General features: G+C 40.9%; 3 protein-coding genes across 3 annotated transcripts; all 3 read right to left on the reverse strand.

Annotated features, from left to right (window-relative positions):
- Nucleotides 1-4,261: 4,261 nt before the first annotated feature.
- On the reverse strand, nucleotides 4,262-7,773 carry LOC140565206 (C3a anaphylatoxin chemotactic receptor-like). Its single transcript, XM_072691034.1, has 2 exons — nucleotides 7,687-7,773; nucleotides 4,262-5,947 (listed from the first exon to the last, which is right to left on the reverse strand). Exon 2 carries the CDS (start codon nucleotides 5,854-5,856, stop codon nucleotides 4,849-4,851), a length of 1,008 nt encoding a protein of 335 aa, XP_072547135.1. The 5' UTR covers nucleotides 5,857-5,947; nucleotides 7,687-7,773; the 3' UTR covers nucleotides 4,262-4,848.
- A 2,206-nt stretch (nucleotides 7,774-9,979) lies between these two features.
- Nucleotides 9,980-13,778, reverse strand: LOC140565607 (chymotrypsin-like protease CTRL-1). The gene is made up of 7 exons (XM_072691622.1): nucleotides 13,689-13,778; nucleotides 13,453-13,556; nucleotides 13,242-13,321; nucleotides 13,056-13,137; nucleotides 12,422-12,602; nucleotides 10,847-10,977; nucleotides 9,980-10,331 (listed from the first exon to the last, which is right to left on the reverse strand). The coding sequence occupies exons 1-7, from the start codon at nucleotides 13,732-13,734 to the stop codon at nucleotides 10,167-10,169; spliced, it is 789 nt and encodes a 262-aa protein (XP_072547723.1). The 5' UTR covers nucleotides 13,735-13,778; the 3' UTR covers nucleotides 9,980-10,166.
- Nucleotides 13,779-15,226: 1,448 nt separating this feature from the next.
- On the reverse strand, nucleotides 15,227-23,875 carry hsc70 (heat shock cognate 70). The gene is made up of 9 exons (XM_072691620.1): nucleotides 23,785-23,875; nucleotides 20,928-21,137; nucleotides 19,469-19,674; nucleotides 17,735-17,887; nucleotides 17,086-17,641; nucleotides 16,772-16,974; nucleotides 16,412-16,610; nucleotides 16,099-16,331; nucleotides 15,227-15,818 (listed from the first exon to the last, which is right to left on the reverse strand). The coding sequence occupies exons 2-9, from the start codon at nucleotides 21,130-21,132 to the stop codon at nucleotides 15,627-15,629; spliced, it is 1,947 nt and encodes a 648-aa protein (XP_072547721.1). The 5' UTR covers nucleotides 21,133-21,137; nucleotides 23,785-23,875; the 3' UTR covers nucleotides 15,227-15,626.
- Nucleotides 23,876-24,189: the final 314 nt, after the last annotated feature.

Genomic DNA, 24,189 nt, shown 5'->3' on the forward strand with positions numbered 1-24,189 from the left:
CCTCATTTAGATCAAAATAATCGTTCAGGCAATGGCCTTAAACTTAACTTGCCATGCCTAACTAGTAACTATACTAGCACTTATTGGCATATGCATTAGCAAGCTGCCCCTGTTGGGCCCCTAAGCAAGGCCCTTCACCTTCTCTGCAGCAATGGCTGCCCACCACTCTGGGCACTTGTGCTCACTGTCCACTGTGTGTGTTTCACTGATGTGTGTGTGTGTGTTCACTGCCCCTAGTTCACTAGTGTGTGTGTGTTCACTACCACAGATGGGTTAAATGCGGAGGACACATTTCGCTGTACAGTGTCCAGTGACAAATACCTGCACCTTTATCTTATATGGTTGTCTGTGAGAGGTAGCAATAGAAAGACAACAGCAAACAATTATGCTTGTACTATATATTTTACTTACCTATAGTTTTACTTACTTATAGTTTTTTTAACTACCATTGGCTTCATAGCTAGAAGGAATAATATACAGATGAAAACAAAAAAAATGGATATGGTGAATTTTCTGGCTGACTTTTGGTCAGTTCTAAAAATTATAATGTTATACCAGGATGTTTCAAGGTTGTTGTGTCCTTAAACACATCTGCAAACAGGAATTTTATGATGTAAAATAAAACAATAATTATAGTAATATTATATTTAGTTGTTAAGGCTTCTGTTTAATTTTCGGTTAAATAAATGTTTAAACTTTTTTCTGATGTTGCTTAATAATCTGTACTTTCTAGATGTTTCAAAAATAAATTAAGGGTAGTTTTGCACAGTATTGTTGATAGCAATGATATAGAGCAATTATTACTCTAATAACCACTGGGGCAAGTTAAATGTTAGTGTTGCACAATGGCTTATACACCAATAAGCCAAACCAAAGCTTGGCAGACATGCTGCCATGCCTCCACATGCCACCAAAACAGTTCACTCTGTAATGTAAGACATAACAGCAGATTACATTAGAGAAGTCACCAATGATGGTGTGTGGATGCAATACAATGGGGAGTTATGACTTAACCACGCCCTGAACTCCTCCTCCTGGCCCCCAAGGCCCTTATATACCCCGCTTTTCAGTTCTACTCTGTTGTCGAACAAATGTCGCACCCACCTCCACCCCGTGTTCTCCCTTTCTTCCATCACTCATCACACCAACCACAGGAAAGCAGTCCCGGACTCCACCCTCCTGTTCCATCTCAGGGCATGGTTCTTTAAACGTCTCACTTTATACCAGTGCTTGTGAGGGTGTCCTTAATCCCAATGTAATGGTTTAGTGCTCTGAATTAAGGTCAATTTAAAATAATTAGGCCTACTATTTTGTTGATGTCGTTATAAGCTGTGGATGTTTTTTTTTGTACAGACCCGGCAGCCAGTCTGAATGTGAAGACCTCTTGGGATCATGCTAATGCAGAATGCAGGCCTGTAGCCAACATTAAAAGACAAAATGTACAGCGTACATTGCATACATCAAAAATCCAGAGTCAGCATATGTACCTCCTTCCACTTTTGTGTGCACCCACACCCACATGCCTGTTAACTCCCATAGTGCTCAGCAAGATCCAGATACGATTAGTTCTGCACAACTTAAGTCAACAGTGTCAGCCATTGTTATTAATAGTAAAGAATGTTGAGAGTGAATGGCCGACCCTGATTTATAGGTCTGGCAATGACACAAAAGCACAAATTCACATCAGTTTCTTACAGAAGCATTGTTTTCCCTGTGGGTTCCCCTTGAGATTTGAGCAAACAATTTCTTTCTTGGTTGTGGAAACAGTTACTCATTGCTTACAGAGTTGCCACTTTATAGTGGTACGGTAGTGTGTTGTGAAGCAGGGTGCATAGAAGTGAACCATCTCTCTGTGTAAGACTGTGTCCTGAGACTACTGCTGTCTGTTCCAGAGAGTCCCATTCTATTGGAAATGCATCTTTACAAGCTGTGTGTGTGTGTGTATGTGCATTTGCACATCGGTATCAGCAATGGGTGTGACTTAAAGTAGCTGAATGCATTCATTAGAAGGGATGTCCACAAACATTTGGACATATAATGTATGTGAAACTGCAGAGGTGATGTCACATTTCTGCCACGTGATTTGCCACAGTAAATACTTCCAGGGTTGCTCCAGTTCAGCAGTGGTGAGTACCAACAGTGCTCAAATGTATAACAATGGTCAACAGTGGAATGTGTCACAGCACACCCAGCTGAGCGTGAGACTGTTCAGCCTCAGACCAGAGTCCCAATACTGACCACCCCTGTCCAACGTACATAGCATAGAAAATGGGCAGACAGGCATCAGAACTGGACCTCAGGGTAATGGAATAATGTCATGGGTAAATGGGATTGCTGGAACAAGAAGTTACAACAACTTGCAGGACTTTGCACAATCTGCTGGTACGTCTTAAAAAGTGGGCTGTTTTGGTGGCATGTGGAGCAGCAACACCATATTGGGCATTCTTTTTTGGCTCATCGTGTACATAGAAATGAAGGTATTTATAACATTATAAATAACCTGTCACAGTGGTTATTGATGTGCGTATTTCTTTATTCTCTTGCTGCCTGCAGTACTGTGCAAAACCCTTAATTTATTTACAGTGCATTTATTTATTTACAGTCAAAACATCTAGAAAATATAGCTTATTCGACAAAAACAGTAAAAAGCTGAAAATATACTGTACTGTGCAGGAGGTTTAGGCACCCAGACACATTATTTAAAATCATTCATCTTAGCAATAAGAGAGTATTCGCTTGTAAAAAACCCAGATTACATTAGTGATCACTGTATAAGTATAATAAGGTGCTGTCACTATGCCTGCTGAATCCTAGTTATGCCGCTAGCCATCAGCAGCCAGGGCCCAGTGAGTGTGCAGTTTGCCTTGCTCTCTCCAGTGTGGGTAGATGATGCTTTCTCCTCACATCACTCCAGTGCAATGCTAGCCGGCACTGGCGTCTGCTATCCACGGTACTTTGGTACTTTGACTGGTCTGAGGCTGCACAGTCTCATGCTCAGCTGCATGTGTTGCACTGTGTGCTGTGACACATTCCTCTGTTAACCATCGTTAAACATTCCGCAACGTCTGTCTCTTTTATGTTTGGCCCAGATGAGATTTGTTGATATTTTGTCTTCCCTTGGACCACTGTTTGTACTGAGCACTGCTGACCTGGAGCAACCCTGGAACATTGTCCTCTGAGTGCGTAGGTTGCCCGGTGGCCTTGCATCTGCGACAGTGGTGGCTGACTGTCTTCACGCTCCCAGTGTCAGGAGCATTGCATGTGATAGGGGGAGAAGATGTATGACAAGATGTATGGGTTTGGTAAAAACAATGTGTGCACACTCTTTACCTTCACTGCAGCTTTCAATTCTTTTAGATGAATAGAAACATGTACAGTCTATGCATATGCATCTCCCTTAAAAACACATACGTTTCCTTTATAACTGTATAACAAACCAATCACAAATTGTCACCTGAATTCATCGGTGTGTGAGCAACCTGTGAGTAAATCGCCACTGTCCAATAACATACATGAACTTTGAATGGAAAAAAATGTATTCCAAGTAGAAAACTCAAAACTGACAAAAATGGAGATGTTTTTCATTGGACAGCACTTCTCTCATTGCAAAGTATTACCATTGGCTTCCCCATGCTTACTGAGTACTATATCCTGTTTTGCCTTTTTTGTGCATAACCCTTTTGTCTTTTTTCATCACCCTTTGGTTTGTCTTCTTTTGCTCTTATTGCCGTTTTTCATTTCCTGAGGTCGTTAATTTATTTTGACTTAGTCCCATGTGTTGGTTGCTGCTTTCATACTGTTAAAATTACAAAATCCTTGAGGAATTTTAAAAATTCTTCAGTTTGAAACTCTTAAGGTGCGTTAAGGAACCTTAAAGAAACCTTCTTCTTCTAAAAACCTTTTCTTCAAGGTTCATTAAAGCCCCTTAAGAGGTTCCTCACCAAGGTTTACCAAGGATCTTGTCCTTTTAACAGTGTAGGTTTGACCTAGCCAGGTTTTTTTTTACTGATCTTTTGGATTCTCTGTGATTTTATTATTAAATCTGCTTCGTGTGAGAATATGGTTTATCTCCCAGCTTTACAATTGCTGTGCATCTTCTTCTTTTTTCCCCCAATGCATTCAGCTTGCTACAAGATGTGTTACTGGATAACACCCACTTAAATGAACAGGAAATGAAGAAAACCTCAGATCTCCTGCTAATGCACTGCTAATGTGTCTTATGTCATGGTTAATGGTTAGTGAAAATAAAAGACAAGCAATAGGAAGATGAGAAAGTGATATTTATTAAGCTGTTCTCATAAGAAGTGGTTTAAAGCACTTTGAATAATACATAGTAGATGCTCAATCTACCATTTATGTTTTATGGAAAATGACTCACCCCTTACACTGGAAATGTCCAACACTTTGATTTCTCACCCTCTTCACTCATAATTTACATATTGGTTTTATTGTAGTTCCTGAAAAACTCCTGCTGGCTACTGAACCTTAAGTCTGAAATACATAACTACATGACTAAAAGAAAAGCCCACAGTTTATTTCAGAGTTAAAATCACATGTATACAAAACAGCTCACAATAGTCTGGCCAGAGATACATTTAATAATACAATCATACAACGATACAAGGAGAAAAACAATGTTTAAAATATAAAAAAGTAGTTGCTATTAATGTATTTTGTATTTATAAAATAAAATGAAAAAATCTGTCAAATAAGGTATATGTGTTGGTTCCACCACTGTTCTTCCAAGCTATACTTTTATTGGGTGTCCTCAAGGGATTGCTTTTAGCATGCACACACTGTGAAGGAAACTGTCTAATGTATTTCTAGTAAATGAATGTAACAGTGACTTTAGTCCTCTGAAGATGTCCTGTCTAAGCGGCTGACGAGGGAGGAAGTGGTGTCTTTTCTTTTTATTTGAATTTGGGACTCAGAGTGGCGAGAGCTGATGGAGTGGCGAGGGGTGAGGAAGCCCAGGTGCTCCTCCGTAAAAGCACTCTCCAGCACCAGCAACAGAGACTGCTTGAGCTTGGTCTTGAACTCTTCACACATGAACACATACAGGATGGGGTTCAGGCAGCTGTTCAGATATGCCAGACTCACAAAGAAGGGTCCAGCAGTTTGAATGGCACTTTTAGCTTCTGCACTCCAGGTGCCTGAATGGCTGCTTAGATAGAAGAAATTGTGGATGTGAAAGGGCAGCCAGCATATAAAGAAAGCAAGGATCACGGTCATGATGAGTCGGAAGGGCCGAAGTTTTTTGTGGCGCTGGAGGCGTTGAGCTCTTACTGCAATCGCTATGTACGAACAGATGATGATGACGAAGGGAACAAGAAAGCCTATCACAAATCGGAACACTGCCATGTTCATCATGACCTGGGGACTAGCATTAGAGCCACAGTATGTAACATTTTTATATGGCCTCAGGGTTCGATAAGTGGCGAAAGGGATGCTGCAGGCGATGGCTCCCACCCATATGACCAAGCATGCCAGTCTGGCTTTGAGTGGGGTACGTTTGTTCTGGGCCCACACGATCACCCATGTGGACAGGCAGCGGTCCAGACTGATGGCTGTCAGCAGGAAGATGCTTGCAAACATGTTGAGCACAGAGACCAAGGTATGAAACTTACACATGAAGAGACCAAATGGCCAGACATAATTATACGAGACCGACACAATGCTTAGTATGAGAAAAAACGTGAAGAGGAAGTCTGCCAGGGCCAGGTTGAGAAACCAGACGGAGTTGACTGTTGTCTTCATCTTGTAGCCTGTCACATAAATGACCAGTCCATTGCCGATTGTGCCAAGCACGAACACAGCTGAGTATGTGATTAAAGTCAAGATGCTGCTGTAATCCATGCTGTGTTTTTGCTGTCCTCTGCTGATGATGCTGGTATTTGATGGTATTTGATTTGATATCGTACAGCTGTTACATTGCTTAAGGCAAAAGCTGCAAGAAGAGGGAGAAAAATATTCATATTAATAACAGTTGCAAGAAAAAGTAAGCAAACCCTTTGGAATTACCCAGAATCCTGCTCCGATTACTGACATAATATGGACTGAAAAGCACAATCTAATTAAAGTAATAACACACAAACAGTTCATGTATTTTACTGAGCATTTAAGTAAACATCCACAGAACAGGCTAGAAAAAGTAAGTCTGTGTTACTGACTTCCCCAAGCTATAAACTGCCAAAATCTTGTGAAAAAAAGGTTCTATGGATAAAGCAAAAGTAAAAAAAAAAAAAAAAAAAAAGGTGAAACAATCAAATAGAAAAACAAAGTGAAACTTTTTAGAACAAATACACAATGGTATGTTTGGAATAAAAAGAACAGTGCTCAAAAACACCAAAACGGCATCCCAGCTGTGAAGACTGGTGGAGGGAGCGTCATTGTTTTGGGCTGCTTTGCTGCCCCAGCGCCTGGATGCCTTGCAATCTTTAATAAAACATGACCTCAATCTGAAGAGATGTTGGGTAGTACAACAGCAGCAATTAAATCATACCCGCAGGTCTTTCTGGGATGTCTTGGGTGCAAACCTCTCTTAGGGGCAAATCACAGCATCTGGTTTAATTGCTGTGGGATCTACAGGTTAAGAAATTCAAAGGAACACATACTTTCCCTAACACTGTGAATGTTCACTCCATGTCTTCAATAAAAGACATGAACAGTACAACTGTCCTTTGTACTTTTACTTAGATAATAATCAGACCACATTTAATTAATAATCAATGCTGGAATCCAGTTGATCTAAGCATGATCAGACCACAATCTAATATTCAGAGCACATTTTATTAGTAATCAGCTGAAATCCAGTTGATCTAGGCATGATCAGACCGCAATCTAATATTCAGAGCACATTTTATTAGTAATCAGCTGAAATCCAGTTGATCTAAGCATGATCAGACCGCAATCTAATATTCAGAGCACATTTTATTAGTAATCAGCTGAAATCCAGTTGATCTAAGCATGATCAGACCACAATCTAATATTCAGAGCACATTTTTTTAGTAATCAGCTGAAATCCAGTTGATCTAAGCATGATCAGACCGCAATCTAATATTCAGAGCACATTTTATTAGTAATCAGCTGAAATCCAGTTGATCTAAGCATGATCAGACCACAATCTAACGATCAGAGCACATTTTATTAATGATCGATGCTGAAATTCTGGTGACCTAATTAGTTAAGCTATATATGCATGGTGTACCTTTGTTATAAAAATGCAAAACTGTATGAAATAATATAATACATTTACTTTTAGAATTTATACAGTAAATTCAGTAGACTGAAATGACAGTAGACTATACACTAAACCAAATCTTTTAGTTTCACGACTGAAACTCTACTGCAAAGTACAGCAATCAATCAAAGAATCACATTGTGCCTTCACTTGTGCATTGATGTCTCTACTGTTTCATGAGAAAATGTCAATACACCATGTTGGTTCTGCAGTGTGAACTGAGGAATTTTAGTTCTTCCTTGACAAGCAATTGGTAATGCGGTAAAGTATTGGTTCTGGTCTATATGCTGCAGAGTGTAGTGTGTGGAAATCATTTCCTGTTAGTTCATTTGTTTATTAGTTTTACCTTAAGGTAATCTCAGCTACAGCTGCAGTATAACATTTTTCAGTTATTAAAACAATATATATAAAAAAAAAAAACATAAATGGAATCACACAAAACTTACCCTTTTGGGTAATTCTTCAGTCAGTCGCGTATTAGTCCACAAAAGGGGAGCGGTGTTCTGGCAGCATGACAGAGAGACCAAAGCATGAACAAGACAGAGGAAAGTGGGTGGAGTGAATATAACAGGACGAGGGCTTCTGTGTTAGTGCATTTATCTGTGGTTACTATTTTCAGAAATGATTTATGATTTAATGATTGTAGGATGGACAGATAACTCCAAGCATGTGTGAATTATTTAATTGTCAGGGGTCCAATCACAGTGTGCTGGAACACAGTTTTTTCCTTTGTTTTTTTGTCTTCCTGTAAGTGATATTTTTTTTGCTGACTTGTGAAATATGATTTAAAAAAATGTATGTGCAAGAAATGCAAACTGTTTCTTTGTTCTCACTTTTTAGGAAACTTAAATTATCCACATCAGCCTGGTGATGGCACTGTAGCACTGCATTCTATGTTTTTGGCAGTTAGACTAGTATCTGGACATTAGATTTCAATCTATTAATAAGAAAGTGTAGTAATATGCAGTAATGTTTCTTCATGAATGGTTATTAATTAGGCCATACACACCTTACAAATCATTAATAAGCAGGGCAACAGTATTCTGTCTCTTGATATATTCATCTCAACTTTGCTTACCTTGTCTTCTCTACCAGACAATGTTAAACATCTCAGCTTCAGCAGCACTGTGTCAGTAGGTTACTGCTATTTAACCTAAAGTCCTCCTGTTAGTCAGACTGTTTAGTTTTGTGCTTGTTGGCATCTCAAATGCTTTTAATGAGTCAACACTTCTAAACAACAGAAAGGTAGCCTTGTTGTGAAAAAGTAAAAAACACAATGGCCCTTCTTAGCGATCAATAGGCAAGCCGCCAACCATGCACTGCACAGCTTGCTTTAGGGCGTGTCAGTGTGTCTATGCTATCGTACAGGCGGTAAAAAATAAGCCAATCTGCATGTCACTCGCCATTACCTTTTAGAGCCAGGTGCCAAGATAGCAACGATTGTCTGTCTGTTGACGTCTGCCTAGGTTGTTTTTAGTCAGTGGAGCTCCTGTGGTTTCCGTTGCCAAGCTAGCAATACGCCAAAAAAATTGACCTGAACACACCTCATTTTGAGACCACTGCCCCCCATTGGCATAGATATATTCACAAGCACTGTTTCTATTTAAACAATGCAGACGGAAGGCGTGAAAATAGACTGCGCCGGGTGTGAGAGAGGGCCCATCATCATTTGTCAATGCGCTACGAACGTTAAAATCAATAATGATGAAAATGTGATAAACAGTATGGTTTAAACTTTAGAGTGGGAATGTCTTGAATCACTTCATATTCCAACACTAGCTAGGTAGCCAGCATGCTCGGAGGACAGCACGGCTCCTTATCTCACAATACAACACAACACAAGGTCAAATGTGCTCTCTTATCCAGCGATAATCTATATCAAACATAGTGGCAGTGCCTTTGTCCACTAGACCACTTGACAGCAGTGCTGGATGGACTTTCTCATTGTACTGTGTGTTGTTGAACAAAACTTATGTATGTGGGCACAGAAGCTACTAGATCTAGTCAGTCGTGATCACTAACAGTAAGTTAAGAGGCCTTCACCAAGGAAAGCTGAAATACATTTTGTAACGTCCAGCACCACTGAATTAATACCATGACGTTCTTTTCCATGGTAGTGTGTAACCTTCCGACTACAACTATAAATATACAACAGACTGCTACATATGGATGCTTCTGTTTTGGCTTAAAGGTTGCAAAGTCTCTGCAAAGTTTTCTAGCCTTGAGCTGTCATCCTTGCTTTTGTTTCGCTATATATGGTTTGGATATGGTATGTTTGTATGTGCATTCCATGGTAATACTTTGAGACAATATGACGGTATGAAAAAAAGTAGATACCGTCCAACCCTACTGCCAGGGATTTTGGGAACCATACACCGGTCTCACAAATCATCCACAAATCCGCCAAAATACTCAACTAGTAATTTTTTTAGGGCCCCTGTCAGTCGTAGGTCCCTGGAATCGTCCTAATCATTCCCAAAACAGCGCCCCTGTGTGTACACATATATAAATGTGTTTGAAAATAACATTGAGATCATTGTGGAGAGCAGAGGTGATTGCTGGGAAGAAACTGGCTCTGAGCCTGCTGGTTTTGGCACAGTTCTGGCATATTCCTGTATCAGCTCTCATCGCTAATTACAGGGCCTTCCTGACAGACACTGTTGGCCAGAATGCTCTCTATGTTAGATGTTAGGTGTTAAGTGCTCTGTTTAGTTGTTTAAAGAAACACTCCAAGCGGGCTTTCTCTTCACATTTTATTGGCAATTTGCTTTTGCAAGTTTCCAACGTCTGAACAGCTGGAAAATGGAAGTAGTATAACTCAGCACCTGCCTGTATGTTGAAGAACAGGTTAAGCAGCCAGTCTGTCTGGAGATTTTACTCAGTGGTGGCTAGGTTCTTACTAGTCACTCATACTGCTGCTCAAGGTCTAGTTGTAGGCAATAGTCTGATCAATCCAGCTACGGAGGTAAGAGACCCGGGCGTAGACAGCAGGGGTGCGAACATTGCAGTTGCTGGTTCCCCAAGACACAATGCCCACCTGAGTCCAGACACCACTGTTGTTCTGACAGACCAGTGGACCACCTGAGTCACCCTGTAGAAAGAACACAACACAACACACTTATCACTGATACTTATTAAGATGTATCTTAAGAGACGTGATCTCGCCACAAGCACATAAAACGATTTTATTAATTTACCTGTGTACATAAACCGAGTCAACCTGTGTGTGTGTGTGTGTGTGTGTGTGTGTGTGTGTGTGTGTGTGTGTGTGTGTGTGTGTGTGTGTGTGTGTGTGTGTGTGTGTGTGTGTGTGTGTGTTGGTTGGTGAGGTGGTTGGGGTGGCTCAACAGATAACACCACTACCTGCCACTGAGCTACCACACCATGTGGGAGACTGGGGTTTGATTCCCGGTCTAGGTGACAATGCTGTGCTACACCAATAAGAGTCCTTGGGCAAGACTCACTACACTGGCCCATCTCTGTAATACGAGTAACCTTGTAAGTCACTCTGGATAAGAACATCTGCTAAATGCCATAAATGTAAATGTAATTGTAAATGTAAATGTTGGTGTGTAGGTCTGGTCACACTTGGCACACTTGACTCACCTGGCAAGAGGAGACTCCAGAGGCTCCAGCACAGATCATAGCATCAGTGATCCTGTTCTGGCCCCAGTACTGCCTGCACTGAGCCTGGCTCAGAATGGGCAGGGCAGTTTGCTGCAGAATACGAGGGGTTGCTAACAATACACCACACAGAAGATAAGAGAAATAGGTTATTAGGGGCCAAGGCATGTACAGAGAAGGCTGACCTTTATTTTGGCCTAAGGAAATTAATAATGAACCACAGCTGAAAAGGCCCCTACATAAGAGGGTAAACACTGTTAAACAGTTTGGCAGACTAAAGGTACAAGACTTAGGGCAGTTTGCTGAATACTGGCTCACAAATTTACTATATATCATTAAGAACAATGTAAAATCCCAGTTAAATTTAATTTGCGCATCAATAAAAGTACAAGAACATGCAAGAAGCTGTTACTATTTAAATACTTTACAGTCACTTTACTGGGGCAGTTTTTACAAAGGCCTGTCAAGCTACTGGTTCCTACTCCATCTAGTCCACTGCAGCACTTTTTGTGCAGAAATTACACCATTACAATATTACAGTACAGTCAGGACTGTGCAATTACTGCTAACAGAATTAAAGACCCAGTATGCAACATTGTGCAAAATCAATCATGCTTATTTAACAGCAAGGAAATTACTAATAGTAATGCATGGGCTGTTATTGACTGTCATCAGCGCATACTACTGAACTGTTAAAGGTTGTAGATACTATTTATATTTTGGACTGAAAGAGCAACTAACACCTGAACAAGAGACTGTAATGCCTAAAGTGTGAAGCATGGTCTTTTACTGTTGTGTTAGCACTGTATGTTGCACCAGAGGATCAGTAGAACAAAAAGTGTCAGCTTGCATTATGAATAATTCATCACTTTTGTAAATTAAAGAATTTAATAAAGTATGTTATCATTAACATAAATCTCTTTACACAGCAAGGCTTATTATACACTAAGGTGTATTACTCAGTAACTACAGGGACTTCTAGGGACTTCAGGGACAAACTGGTGGGGCTATTCTTTGGTAATACAAGTTTGTGATAACACTATCGGCCCACCGGTGGGTCATAGGCTGTTTAAGGGGTTGAAATGATTCACATTATATTATTTATTTCCAAATCTACTTGGCTCACATTTGGAAATCACACTGCAAAAACATCTCATTTACAATTAACTGATTTTGTAATGTCATGATTTTTGTAATGACAATTTTCCAATTTCCAGATTTCCCGATTTCCATGCTCTAGGTTACCTACTAACAGGTGTTTTCAATCAGGTGTGCTTAAGCAGGAAAAGCACAAAGCTGTACACTATCTCTCCCCTGATATAAAGCACTCTTACACTGACGTTGAATAGTGTAAGGAGCCTTTCAGTCAGGACTGCTTTTTCAGTAAGGCACAAAATAGTGCAGTCAAAATGGTCAAATAAAAGTAAATGCTGAATATTTTAGGCACAAATACCCCATAAACCACACTAGAGTTATAAATTGACTTCAGGGGAACAGGTCCTAAAATCGCACAATATTTATGGCCCTTAACGTAGCTGACACAATGAGTCCACTCACAGGTGGTTCCAGTCTTGCCCCAGCCAGTGGTGACACAGCGAGTGCCTGCAGGCACGTTGGCGCTTGAAGAGGCTAAGCACACAGGGGACACACGGTTGGTCATCTGAGCAGGAGTGGACAGCTTCAGCAGGGTGATGTCGTTGTTAAAGGTCTGGCTGTTGTAGTAAGGATTGGTGATGGCCTGGAAATGAGAAGATGAGAAGATGTGCACTGATTGGATACCGTAGAACACATTGCACATTTAGGAGGAAAGTACATGTGAAATGAATAACTAGTAGTAATTTTCAAGCCAACATGCTCATGTGGGGTTCACATGGGCAGAACTTGGGCTAGGTGGGTTTCCAAGTGGGCAAGGGCTCTGAGTGAGTTTCTACATACTTTGTTACTGGGACCCACTTGGGCTTGTTACAGCCCACCTTCCCATCTAGGCCCCATGTGCAGCGTAAACCCAGATGAGATCCATGTTTAACCCCTCCTGATCCCATCACTGAACCTGGTGGGCATCCATACGTGGGGCCAACATGGAGCCTGAGAACAAAACTACCCATACAGGCCCCATATGAACATGATAGCTGGGTTACGACCCACAGAAATCAGATGTTTTTACAAATATCAACTCAAACAGATCAGATACCTTGGCGATGTTTATAATCTGAAGGGGCTCAGCACTGGACCCGCGATCATGCTCTCCGAGGATCACACGGTGACGTCCAGCTCTGCAGTAATGAGGAGAAATAAAGAAGTAAAATAAAACACATTGTATGTCGCATAAATATTCCACTCAGGACTACAGTAGAGGGTTGGGATCAAAATAGCTCACGTGACACGGCAGTGGGCAGCAGTGAGGACCCAGTACTGGTTGAGGAGAGATCCACCACAGAAATGGAAGCCAGTTGTGTCCTGTTTTCATCAGGAATTTTATATTTTTTTAATTAAAGAATGCATTTAATACCAAACAACATCAAACATTATTTAATGACTATAATTAAAATATTGCAAAACTGAAAGCTTCTTGAAATAGCATACGTTACCTGGAGAGACACCTGCCAGGGCCAGGACCCAGACACTGCATTCTCTCCATTAACAATCCTGTTGTAGCCACTGATTTGAGGCTTAATGGCTGGTACTCCACAGCCTATGAGCAAAGAATAGACAGCGAAATGCAAATGCAGTCAAGAAAACACAACAAATACAATATTAAAGTGTATTTTTGGATTGATCTCAGTTGGTCAGTTGCTCAGTTGGCCTCAGCTTGTGGAGCACTTACCCAGTGTGGACGCCACCAGAGCCAGACAACTAATGATCCAGAGCATTGTGCCGACAAGTCCCTCAGTACTCCAGTATTCTGGTGCACCAGGCACTGTTTTATAGTCCCTGTAGAAGCTGATATAGCTGGGAAAAAATGAAGGTGCTCCTGAAAGAGCACCTGGAAGAATCCCACAACTCTGGAAAATTCATATCTGTTATGCATACTATGTGGAAACTATAAAACATGTAACTAAACAGTGACAGATCCCTCATACATGTCCGAAGACATGGCCTTGGAAGACTGTTTACCAACAATTGTGAATTTTAGTTACTTTGATATGACAGGACATGACCAATATTTCATATGCTGAAAAAAAAAGGTTTGTTTGCTTAAACAAAAAATGACTTTAATGGTGACAAGCACATTATTTATGTTTATTCACAGCAAATAAATAATTTGAATGAACAAGTGCATGCTGTTTATTAATTTGAGCTAAATAAAGCTAGGTAAATTGCTTATTACCTCATTATGTTTTTTAGGGTTTCTCTTTGTGCTCCAGCATAATATACTGCACACTCTAATAATATTATTATTACATATTCTCTCTCTATATATATATATATAGCACAGTACTGTTCATTAAAACTGTTTTACTGTTTTATTACACTGTTTTATTAGAGAGCATGAGCAGAACTGGATCTCAAATCATGTATAAATGTTACATTCAGTGTCAATACTAATATCTTTGGCAGGGCAGAAAACAAACAAACAAACAAATAAACAATTAAAAATAGACCACCAAAAGTGTGTACCAGTATTATAAAGGTGGCCTTTTAGGAGTCCCAACATGTCAAACTGCATTTACCTTGGCATAGTTGAATAACGAGAGTTCAGTACACAGAACTGACATACCCTGAACCTCAATTGCTGTTGTGACCTCTTAGAAAAGAATATCTGCCATAAACAAAATAGGACTGGTGAATGGGCCATTTCCAAACTGTGTTGTAACACTCTTGACTTATTATAGTTAGGCCACCAAAATTGACATATACCCAGTCCACTAACGAAAGCCCTGAAAGCCCTAATCACAGCTGGAGACGGGGTAAAACACAGCGTACACTTCAGGAAAATATGGTGTTTTTGTTACTTAGTAGTACTTTGTAGTCTTTTATGACAATCAAACACTGGAAAGCAGAACTTCACCACACGTCTCTTCTAGATATCAAAAGATTGCTACTAACTAAAAGGTAGATCCCTTCAAATACACCCAGAGCATCAGTATATGCCCAAATTAATCTCTAAAATGCTGACTTTACAGAAGAGGGCAAAAATGTTCTTACCTTGAATGGAAGTTAATGTAGAATAGAAGTTTAGAAGTAATTTAGAGCATTTCTATTGGTCTGTTAATCCAGAGGTATTTACACAGTGTTCAGAGCAGCTACACAGATATTTTTGTGTTGCTGACTAGACAGTATTTCTGGCATTAAATGCAAAGTCATCTGTTATTTCTCTATAAATAAATATAAAACAAGACATATGCATGAAGAGAAACCATGTTATTTTATTCATGTGATGGAGTGATAAAACCACAGGACTGTTATTTCACTTAGCTCAAAGCAGAGTCTACATAAGGGTAAGTCTGTCAGGAAGTGTAGCTATAAAAGAAGAAGTAATGGCACAAGCTGCAAAGCTAAGACAATAGTGTGACCAATCACCAGAAGATGGACTAGAGTTCTACCTAATTAAACAACAACAAAAAAGTGTTTTTACACAAGTGGCCCAATACTTTGGTCACAAGCTGTGTGTTGGTCTCTGTTGGCACTGGATCCTGTTACCATATCTTATGAGATTCACTGAAAAACAAAAATGGTTTGATGTCAAATGTATTGAAAAAGACTCTTTTCTGGTTGCTGGTGCACATATTTCTCTCATTCTTCTTCTCTCATGGTTTTGGCTCTAGTCAACTTCTTCAATGGTGGGACCAGAGGACGCACCAGCACCTGCACCTGCACCTCCAGGGAAACCTCCTGGGCCACCAGGCATTCCACCTGGCATGCCCCCAGCACCTTGGTAAAGCTTGGTGATAATGGGGTTGCAAACTCTCTCCAGTTCTTTCTGCTGGTGCTCGTATTCATCCTTTTCTGCAGTCTGTGGAATGATGTGAAAGAAGAGTGGGAGAATTAGTAAGTTATGCACTGTAATATTTAATACAGAGTTAAGATTCCACCTGTTAGATTTTTGATCTAGTAGGGCTGTTCCTGTTCCTGATGGTTTTGACACCATTACAAGCCATTAGAGCTTTATGTCTTCCCAATTTGCCAACATTACACATCACAGCCATCATTAACAAAGGGAAATGATCTCCTACTCTGTCCATGACCTGAAGGTAGCTCAGAATACAAAAAATGTATGTCTTCAGTGTCTTTACCTGGTTCCTGTCGAGCCAGCCAATAACCTCATTGCACTTGTCCACAATGGTTTTCTTGTCATCTGCGCTGATCTTGTCCTTGAGCTTGTCATCCTCCACTGTGCTCTTCATGTTGAAAGCTAGGGATTCAAGAGTGTTCTTAGCTGTGACCTTCTCCCTCTGGGCTTCATCTTCTACTCGGTACCTGTCAGCCTCCTGAACCATGCGCTCAATGTCCTCCTTGGACAAGCGGCCTAAGAAAAAAAGAAGAGGGAGATTAGAAGGTGGAGATGGAAGAGCAAAATCTGTCTTCTGGGATCATTTCTGCAAGTACCTTTGTCATTAGTGATGGTGATCTTGTTCTCCTTGCCGGTGCTCTTGTCCACAGCAGACACGTTGAGAATGCCATTGGCGTCAATATCAAAGGTCACTTCAATCTGTGGTACACCTCGGGGGGCAGGAGGGATGCCGGTCAGCTCAAACTTGCCCAGAATGTTGTTATCTTTCGTCATAGCTCTCTCTCCTTCAAACACCTGTCCGACAAATAAAGGAGGTTTTAGCAGACTGCAGAGCAAAGGGCTGAGCCTTAAGTTGTCAGTGTAAAACCAGAAATCATGGAAACCATCAGGAGATGGCATCTACTCTTCTAATAGTCTTAGTAAATGGTGCACAATCTGCATTCAGTGAAGAGCACCTGGATCAGCACTCCTGGCTGGTTGTCTGAGTAGGTGGTGAAGGTCTGGGTCTGCTTGGTGGGGATGGTAGTGTTCCTCTTAATGAGCACGGTCATGACACCCCCAGCTGTCTCAATGCCCAGAGACAGAGGAGTGACGTCCAGCAGCAGGAGATCTTGAACATTTTCTGACTTGTCTCCTGACAGAATGGCTGCCTGGACAGCTGAAGGACAATATGAGAAGATCAGAGTGTCATGATGTTTTAATGTCAAAGTATTTTGTGTTAATCTGAAAATGAATATATGAAGAAACAGGTTCTGGTCGTGTCACCCACCTGCCCCATAAGCAACTGCTTCATCAGGGTTAATGCTCTTATTTAGATCACGGCCGTTGAAAAAGTCTTGCAGTAGTTTCTGGATCTTGGGAATGCGAGTGGAGCCACCAACAAGCACAATGTCATGGATCTGGGCTTTGTCCAACTTGGCATCACGCAAGGCCTTCTCCACAGGCTCTAGAGTACCACGGAAGAGATCAGCGTTGAGCTCCTCGAAGCGTGCCCTGGTAATGGAGGTGTAGAAGTCAGCACCCTCAAAGAGGGAGTCTATTTCGATGCTGGCCTGTGTGCTGGAGGACAGCGTGCGCTTGGCGCGTTCGCAGGCTGTCCTCAGACGACGCACTGCACGCTTGTTGCCTGTGATGTCCTTCTTGAATTTACGCTTGAACTCAGCGATGAAGTGGTTGACCATGCGGTTGTCAAAGTCCTCACCCCCAAGATGAGTGTCACCGGCAGTGGACTTGACCTCAAAGATACCATCCTCAATGGTCAGAATGGACACATCAAAGGTGCCACCACCCAGGTCAAAGATGAGGACGTTTCGCTCACAACCAACCTATGCCAAGAGGACCACCCTTTGAGCTCCAAGCTTAACTTTCAATGTAAGTTAATGCAAGTTAATTCCAAACTGCTCAATATATCAGCGTACCTTTTTGTCCAACCCATAGGCAATGGCAGCTGCTGTTGGCTCGTTGATAATGCGGAGGACATTCAAGCCAGCAATCGTGCCAGCATCTTTGGTGGCTTGCCTCTGGGAGTCATTGAAGTATGCAGGTACTGTAATGACTGCATTTGTTACAGGCTGGAGATGCAAAAAAAGGGGGTTGGGAAAATCAGTAGGGGAACATTTTATATATATTATTTTAGTGTATTTTTGATCAAACAAAGTTTTACATCCTTATGATTGCAGTTTACATGATTTGCTGAGGTGGCTGCAGACAACAAATGTTGAAACCCTCAGCTAATGCTTGGAACTACTCCCAGTTCTCTAAACTTTGGCCTGACTCATTTTATACTGTGAAAAACTGTATTTGCATGATGACTGTACTTTAGGACGAGGTGAGTTCCGCTGTAGCATCTGTTTCAGTCCCTATGTCCTGTGTGCACACAGTACACATGATTTAACTTTCTGTCTTAGACTTCAATCCCTCCACAGGCTTATTGTTCAGTCGTTCATCGTAAGTCTCATTTAGAAACTACTGTAAATTACTGTACAGTAACTACTAGGAAAAACTATGATGATACTAGGAAATGCAAATGTAGTAATGTAGTTATGAGACTTAATGATAGGTGTACATATAAGGACATGCAGATTATCTTCTTATATGGTGACTTTTATTAGACCCTAAATATTGATCATTGGTAAATACATAAAAAGCAATGCAAACTGACTCAGCTGTTATAACAACTGTTCCTAAGTTATAACAGGCGTCCAGGCTTTTTTCTGTCCTGGCACCAAAGTGGTGGAACGAGCTTCCTCTGGGTGTCGCTCGCTGTCTTCAAACACAGACTGAAGACCCACCTCTTCAGAGAATACTTGGACGAATAGAGTACTATGGTCACCTTATTGTCTTGTATTTAGTAATGTCTAAGCTTAGAGGTATCTTTTGAATTATTAGTCTATTCTAACTAGCTATGTTTTTTTCTTGGGTAAATAGCAAAGCACTTTGTAAGTCGCTCTGAATGAGAGCATCTGCTAAATGCCATAAATGTAAATGCAAATAACAGTGTGAATAAAAACTCAGGAACCACCAGTGGTTCTGTGGAGTTTAAGACATTAATATTCCTTTATTTATGATTTAAAATGCACCAATGAATTGATTAAAATTTGTGAATTTAACTAATATAGTTTTACCAGTTAGTTATGCAGTAAGTACTTTTTTCTACTACTCTGGTTTGTGCCATTGATCATGTTTGACTAAGCAACACTTTGAAAACAGGAACAACTTAGCAGAGTAAGCACATTTCATCTTGAGGTGTAAGAGGCTCTGTTTAAACTGACAGTTTTAACACGTGGGATCTGTGGCTGCTCTCTTCTAAAGGTGTCAAGGTTTTATCATCTGATAAGCAAGATATTTTTCTGAGAACCACTTTCTGCACCTTTCACTATTCTAAAGCAGAAACCCCAGCATTTAACTTTAAGTGTTGTATCACTGAATAGCACATCACAGAATGAAACTGAATGAGGCTAGAAGGGAGGAGAATGGTTATAGAGGAGTACAGAATGTATGAAGACCTTGTGCACAGTGGAACTGATGCTAAACCGGATCAGTACCGGATTGTGTAGAAGATGTGCTGTATGATTACAGGTTGTACGACAGGTTGTTTGTGATCTTTGAAGCAACAGGACAGAATTCAGCTTGTCATCTCTGATTGCTCTTACCTTGCCCAAATAAGCCTCAGAGATCTCCTTCATCTTAGTGAGTACCATAGAGGACACCTCCTCGGGATAAAAGGTCTTTATTTCTCCCTTGTATTCCACTTCCATCTTGGGCTTGCCCCCATCGCTAATCACCTTGAAAGGCCAATGCTTCATGTCTGACTGTACCACAGGGTCATCGAACCTCCGACCGATCAAGCGCTTGGCATCTTGGTAAAAATAGATTTGTGAGTGATAATATATACAGTACATTTAACACAAGTGCTTTATTTATACCCTCTGCATCTAATTGTGCATTTTGACTGCGACATATCGACCCCCTCTAGCTTGTTCTTGACCAAACAAAAGTTTTCACCATGCAAGGAATTCTGCATTCATCTACTTTAGTTCTTCTGAGGTTTTTTGGTGCATTCTTTGTTCTTTGTTGAATTGGCCACTCCTAAAGTTTCTGCTCTCTCTGATTTTGTTTTAGCCTAGTTAGACAGATAGAAAGTTTAGGCACTCATTTTATATAAAGGCAAATTAAGGAGATAAACGGTCTGGAGTTGATTCCAAGTGCTACATTTGGTTGCTGTTTTAGGGACCTCTCAATATGTGGTCCAATGAGTTGTTTCTGTAAGTGAGGGAGCTCATCATAAGAGCTAGCTAGCTAGACAGACAGACAGACAGATAGATAGACAGATAGACAGACAGACAGACAGACAGACAGACAGACAGACAGATAGATAGACAGATAGACAGACAGACAGACAGACAGATAGATAGATAGATAGATAGATAGATAGATAGATAGATAGATAGATAAATAGATAAATAGATAGATAGAAAGACAGACAGACAGACAGACAGACAGATAGATAGATAAACAGACAGACAGACAGATAGACAGATAGATCCTTTACAGGAAAAGGTAAACATGTTTGTAGCTTTAAATGGAAGTTTAAAGGTAAAATAAGAGTTTCTTCCAAGCCATTTAGAGCATTTCTATTGGTCTATTCATTCAGAATTACTTACACAGTGTACAGAGCAACTACATGGTTCAGACCATGGAGAAACTACAAATAGGCAAAAATGGAGATACATGTTTTTCATTGGATAGCAGTGATATGCAGAATCATTAGCTTTAAATGTGCAGACAATGTCTTATTTCACTTTTGTTTTCTGTAGGGGATGTGTCACTCATTTTCCCTTAGAAAACCTACAAAATGTGTCATTTGACCAAAGTTTTGACCATCACTGCCTGCAGGTAAAGGTAAAGGTGCACGTATTTGTCACTGTACAGTGTGCTCTGTACAGTGAAATGGGTCCTCCGCATTTAACCCATCTGTGGTAGTGAACACACACTCACACTAGTGAGTAATGTTTACACTGCCATCCAGTGGACCAAGCACACATTTGTTTCATAATCTGCATCACAAAGCTGTTCCTCATGAGTTCCAGGTTAATTGAATCAGTATCTTACCAAACACAGTGTTGTTGGGATTCATGGCCACCTGATTCTTGGCGGCGTCTCCAATTAGCCTCTCTGTGTCTGTGAAGGCAACATAGCTGGGTGTGGTCCTGTTGCCCTGGTCGTTGGCAATGATCTCTACCTTGCCATGCTGGAATATGCCAACGCATGAGTAGGTGGTGCCCAGGTCGATGCCTACTGCTGGACCTTTAGACATTTTGTCTGAAAGAGGGGTACAGAGCAAACTTCAGAGAGGGAGAGAGAAAGACAGAGAGAGCTATGGCTCAGCTGCAGGCATAAATGGCACACAGTGGGCATGCTGCCCTAGGCCGTTCCAGAAAGTACTGCAGTGAGTTCCTGTTTGGCTGCAGGCAAGGAATAAAATGTGCGTGTGTCAGTCATGCTTGAAACAGCAATCACATACTCCACTAAATAATTGGCAACCCCCCTTCCCCAGACCCTCCCCGACTACCATTTATAATCAAAAGACTACTATGCCTATAGATTTACTTATTAAGCAAAATTTATGTTCTTATTTCTCAAGCTGCCATTCTGTATTATAAACAACCAACATCATAAAAATATATTTCTATATATATCTATTCTAAGTTTTCAGCCAGTTATAACCAATTTTAATATGAAGATCTTGTTTTGAATAAATATTTTTTGTGATGTCACAACAAACTGTGCATTTGCATATATACTTCTATTTAGCCTACAGTGCTTTAGCCCTGCCCATTTACACTGGCCATATCAGGAGTGCTTCAGTCTGGCTGGAATCTAAGGTAGCCAATCAGATCAGAACCTATTTACATATTTTCCTTCACTTACAGTAACAGCCTGTTTAATTGTAAGGCATAATAAGAGGTTGAGAAACAGTTAAAAGGTAAAAATGAATTATGACTGTTAAAGGAGCGTGGAAAATTTACCATTATGTAAAACCATTATGTGTGTTAAAATCACAGCTTCAACATCATATTGATGCTCCACTGACTGTAACAGGGAGAATGGCGTCTCAGTGCCGCTCCAGGCCGAAATGCTGCTTCTATGCTGCACTATGTGACTTTGGTGGAGCTACATGAGACCTCTCACCTGAACTGTGTAACGCCATGTCACCTGAGACACATTTGTCCTATAAGTCCTATAAAATCACTCTACCGCCTCCGTCCACATGCTTCTTTCACTTTCAGTGACACATGCATGTGTACAGCTGTCCATCAGGGGGAGCTCAAAGCATGATTTGCATTTATGACAGTGGAGTAAAAGTAAATTACGCTCCACAACTGTAGGGGGAGCCCATGAGCAAACATACCAATTTAATATTTAATATAAAATGGAAGAGCGTTTCGCAGCACTGCATGAAAGTGTAACTCTGCAGTGCTGCTTAGACTATGAGGGTAGAATGTAGTCATTCTAAGACTCACCCATGCTAAACCAGCCAGACTGGCACGTTTTCCTGCGGGAAAATTAGCGGCGTTTAGTTCTGCTGTGTGCCGTTTTTTCAGATCTAGCTAATGAGACATATTGCTGGAGATAAACACAATGTTCTCTCCCCAGCGTGGAGCCAAAGCAATCATGTGGCCTCGCGATTCTGCACAAGTACTGGCAGTGTGTTAAATAAAATCAGCAAGAAATGGGACTGTGTACTTAACCCTGTGCAGATCTGAGCTGAAGCATGTCCTTGTGAGGTGCAATGAGGCTTAGATAATCTACAGGATCTTGTTTCCCCAGTAAATATATGACAGAGAGGGTGTGGACTGTGTGTGTGTGTGTGTGTGTGTGTGTGTGTGTGTGTTTGCAAGAGAGGGAGATCTAATCACATTAGGACTAGCAAAAGCATAGCTGGGGAATTTGCCATAAAAAACCATTCTTCAGTCCCAGTATTTATCATCAGGGGTTCGTTGACTCATAAGAGTAGAACCATTTTAAAGGTTTTAAGTTCCTTAAAAAGCCTATGACCTGCCAGTGGGACGAAAGTGTCATTACACACTTCTATTAACAGAGAATTGCCCCACCAGTTTGTACAGAAGTCCCTGTAGTTCCTGAGCAATACACCTTAAGGACTGGTCTTCCTCTTGTTACCAAAGCAAAAGACCATTTAAACATTCAACGGGTTCTTTGAGTTGCCATGTTCTGACACAAAACCAATGCCTTTACTTAAGAACCCTTAAAAACCCCTACACCCATACATAGAACCATTTGAATGTTCATATAGTTCTTTACTTGGCCAAGCTTGACGGCTCGTCTCTTTTAAAAGAACAAAACAGAAATATGGTTCTCTTAAAAAAAACCCTTTTAAAAATAGCACCGAAAAGGTTCCTACTGCTGTCAAAGTCAAAGAACTCATTCTTAGCGCTAGATAGAACACGTTTCCCTGAACACCTTGTGGTTTCTTGTGGATGAAACTTCTGCCTGAGTCACAAAAACAACCCCCTCTTCTTTATCACACTTTTCTTTTAGAGCGCAAAAAAAAAGCCCCCATTTCCTACAGTTAGCCCTTGCTAATCTATCTAGTACATGAATGGTTACATGAATACTCAAACACTGCAGATTTCCAAAATTAGGCCTCATCATTTTCTCACAACTGTGTTTATTATTGACGGGATGCATACAAGCAGAGATTGTACAGTTTGGTCACAGAACAGCACAGAACATCACAGGACATTGTGACTTTGCCAGCTGGAGAAGCAGAAGCCAAACAAAGATAATCAAAATAAACAGAGAACAGCAATAATCCAAAACAAATGAAGAAGCCAAAAAAAAGGACATAGAGGACAAAATAAAAATAAAAATAAAAAAACAGGACAAACACAAACCCCAAGCTGCTTTTTTGCAGGCCGCTCGCAACACCTCAGAGAAAACCGTTTACCTGCTTTCTTTTTGAGAGGTAAGTGTGTGGAACGTGTCTACGTCTTCCTCAGCACACAAACGGCACTAGTGTGGCCCCAGCTTAAGCCTCAGCTACAGAGCACTGCTGGCTCCTCTCGCTCTCCTGCCTCGCTGGAATCAGAGGCAGAGGCTCTAGACTCTTCTACGTTTATACACACAGCAGCCGGAGAGAGATTCCAGCAGGCAGTCACCTGACCCTGCCACACACAGAAAGTTCCAGACTGCGTTGCTCATGAGTTCTGGCCCGGCCAACTGCCTGCCTGCCTGGAACAGCAGAGCAGCTAGCAATCCCCTGTTATAGCACTAATGCAGGAACACTGCAGAGTTTGGGGATCTAGAATGTATGTCTATAGTTCCCAATGATACAATGTACTGATCCGGCATT

This window comes from Salminus brasiliensis, chromosome 11 (genome assembly GCF_030463535.1).
Source record: "Salminus brasiliensis chromosome 11, fSalBra1.hap2, whole genome shotgun sequence".
Taxonomy (NCBI): Eukaryota; Metazoa; Chordata; class Actinopteri; order Characiformes; family Bryconidae; genus Salminus; species Salminus brasiliensis.

What these genes read in the sequence shown, in the direction of transcription:
- LOC140565607 (XM_072691622.1), bottom strand. Translation starts at nt 13,734, where the DNA reads ATGCTCTGGATCATTAGTTGTCTGGCTCTGGTGGCGTCCACACTGG. An exon ending in CCTGGCAGGTGTCTCTCCAG is followed by an intron (nt 13,322 to 13,452) that starts GTAACGTATGCT and finishes TGATGAAAACAG; the next exon opens with GACACAACTGGCTTCCATTT. An exon ending in CTGGAGTCTCCTCTTGCCAG is followed by an intron (nt 10,332 to 10,846) that starts GTGAGTCAAGTG and finishes TTCTTTCTACAG; the next exon opens with GGTGACTCAGGTGGTCCACT.
- LOC140565206 (XM_072691034.1), bottom strand. Translation starts at nt 5,856, where the DNA reads ATGGATTACAGCAGCATCTTGACTTTAATCACATACTCAGCTGTGTTC.
- hsc70 (XM_072691620.1), bottom strand. Translation starts at nt 21,132, where the DNA reads ATGTCTAAAGGTCCAGCAGTAGGCATCGACCTGGGCACCACCTACTCA. An exon ending in CACCATCACTAATGACAAAG is followed by an intron (nt 16,332 to 16,411) that starts GTACTTGCAGAA and finishes TTTTTTTCTTAG; the next exon opens with GCCGCTTGTCCAAGGAGGAC. An exon ending in GCTGGCTCGACAGGAACCAG is followed by an intron (nt 15,819 to 16,098) that starts GTAAAGACACTG and finishes ATCATTCCACAG; the next exon opens with ACTGCAGAAAAGGATGAATA.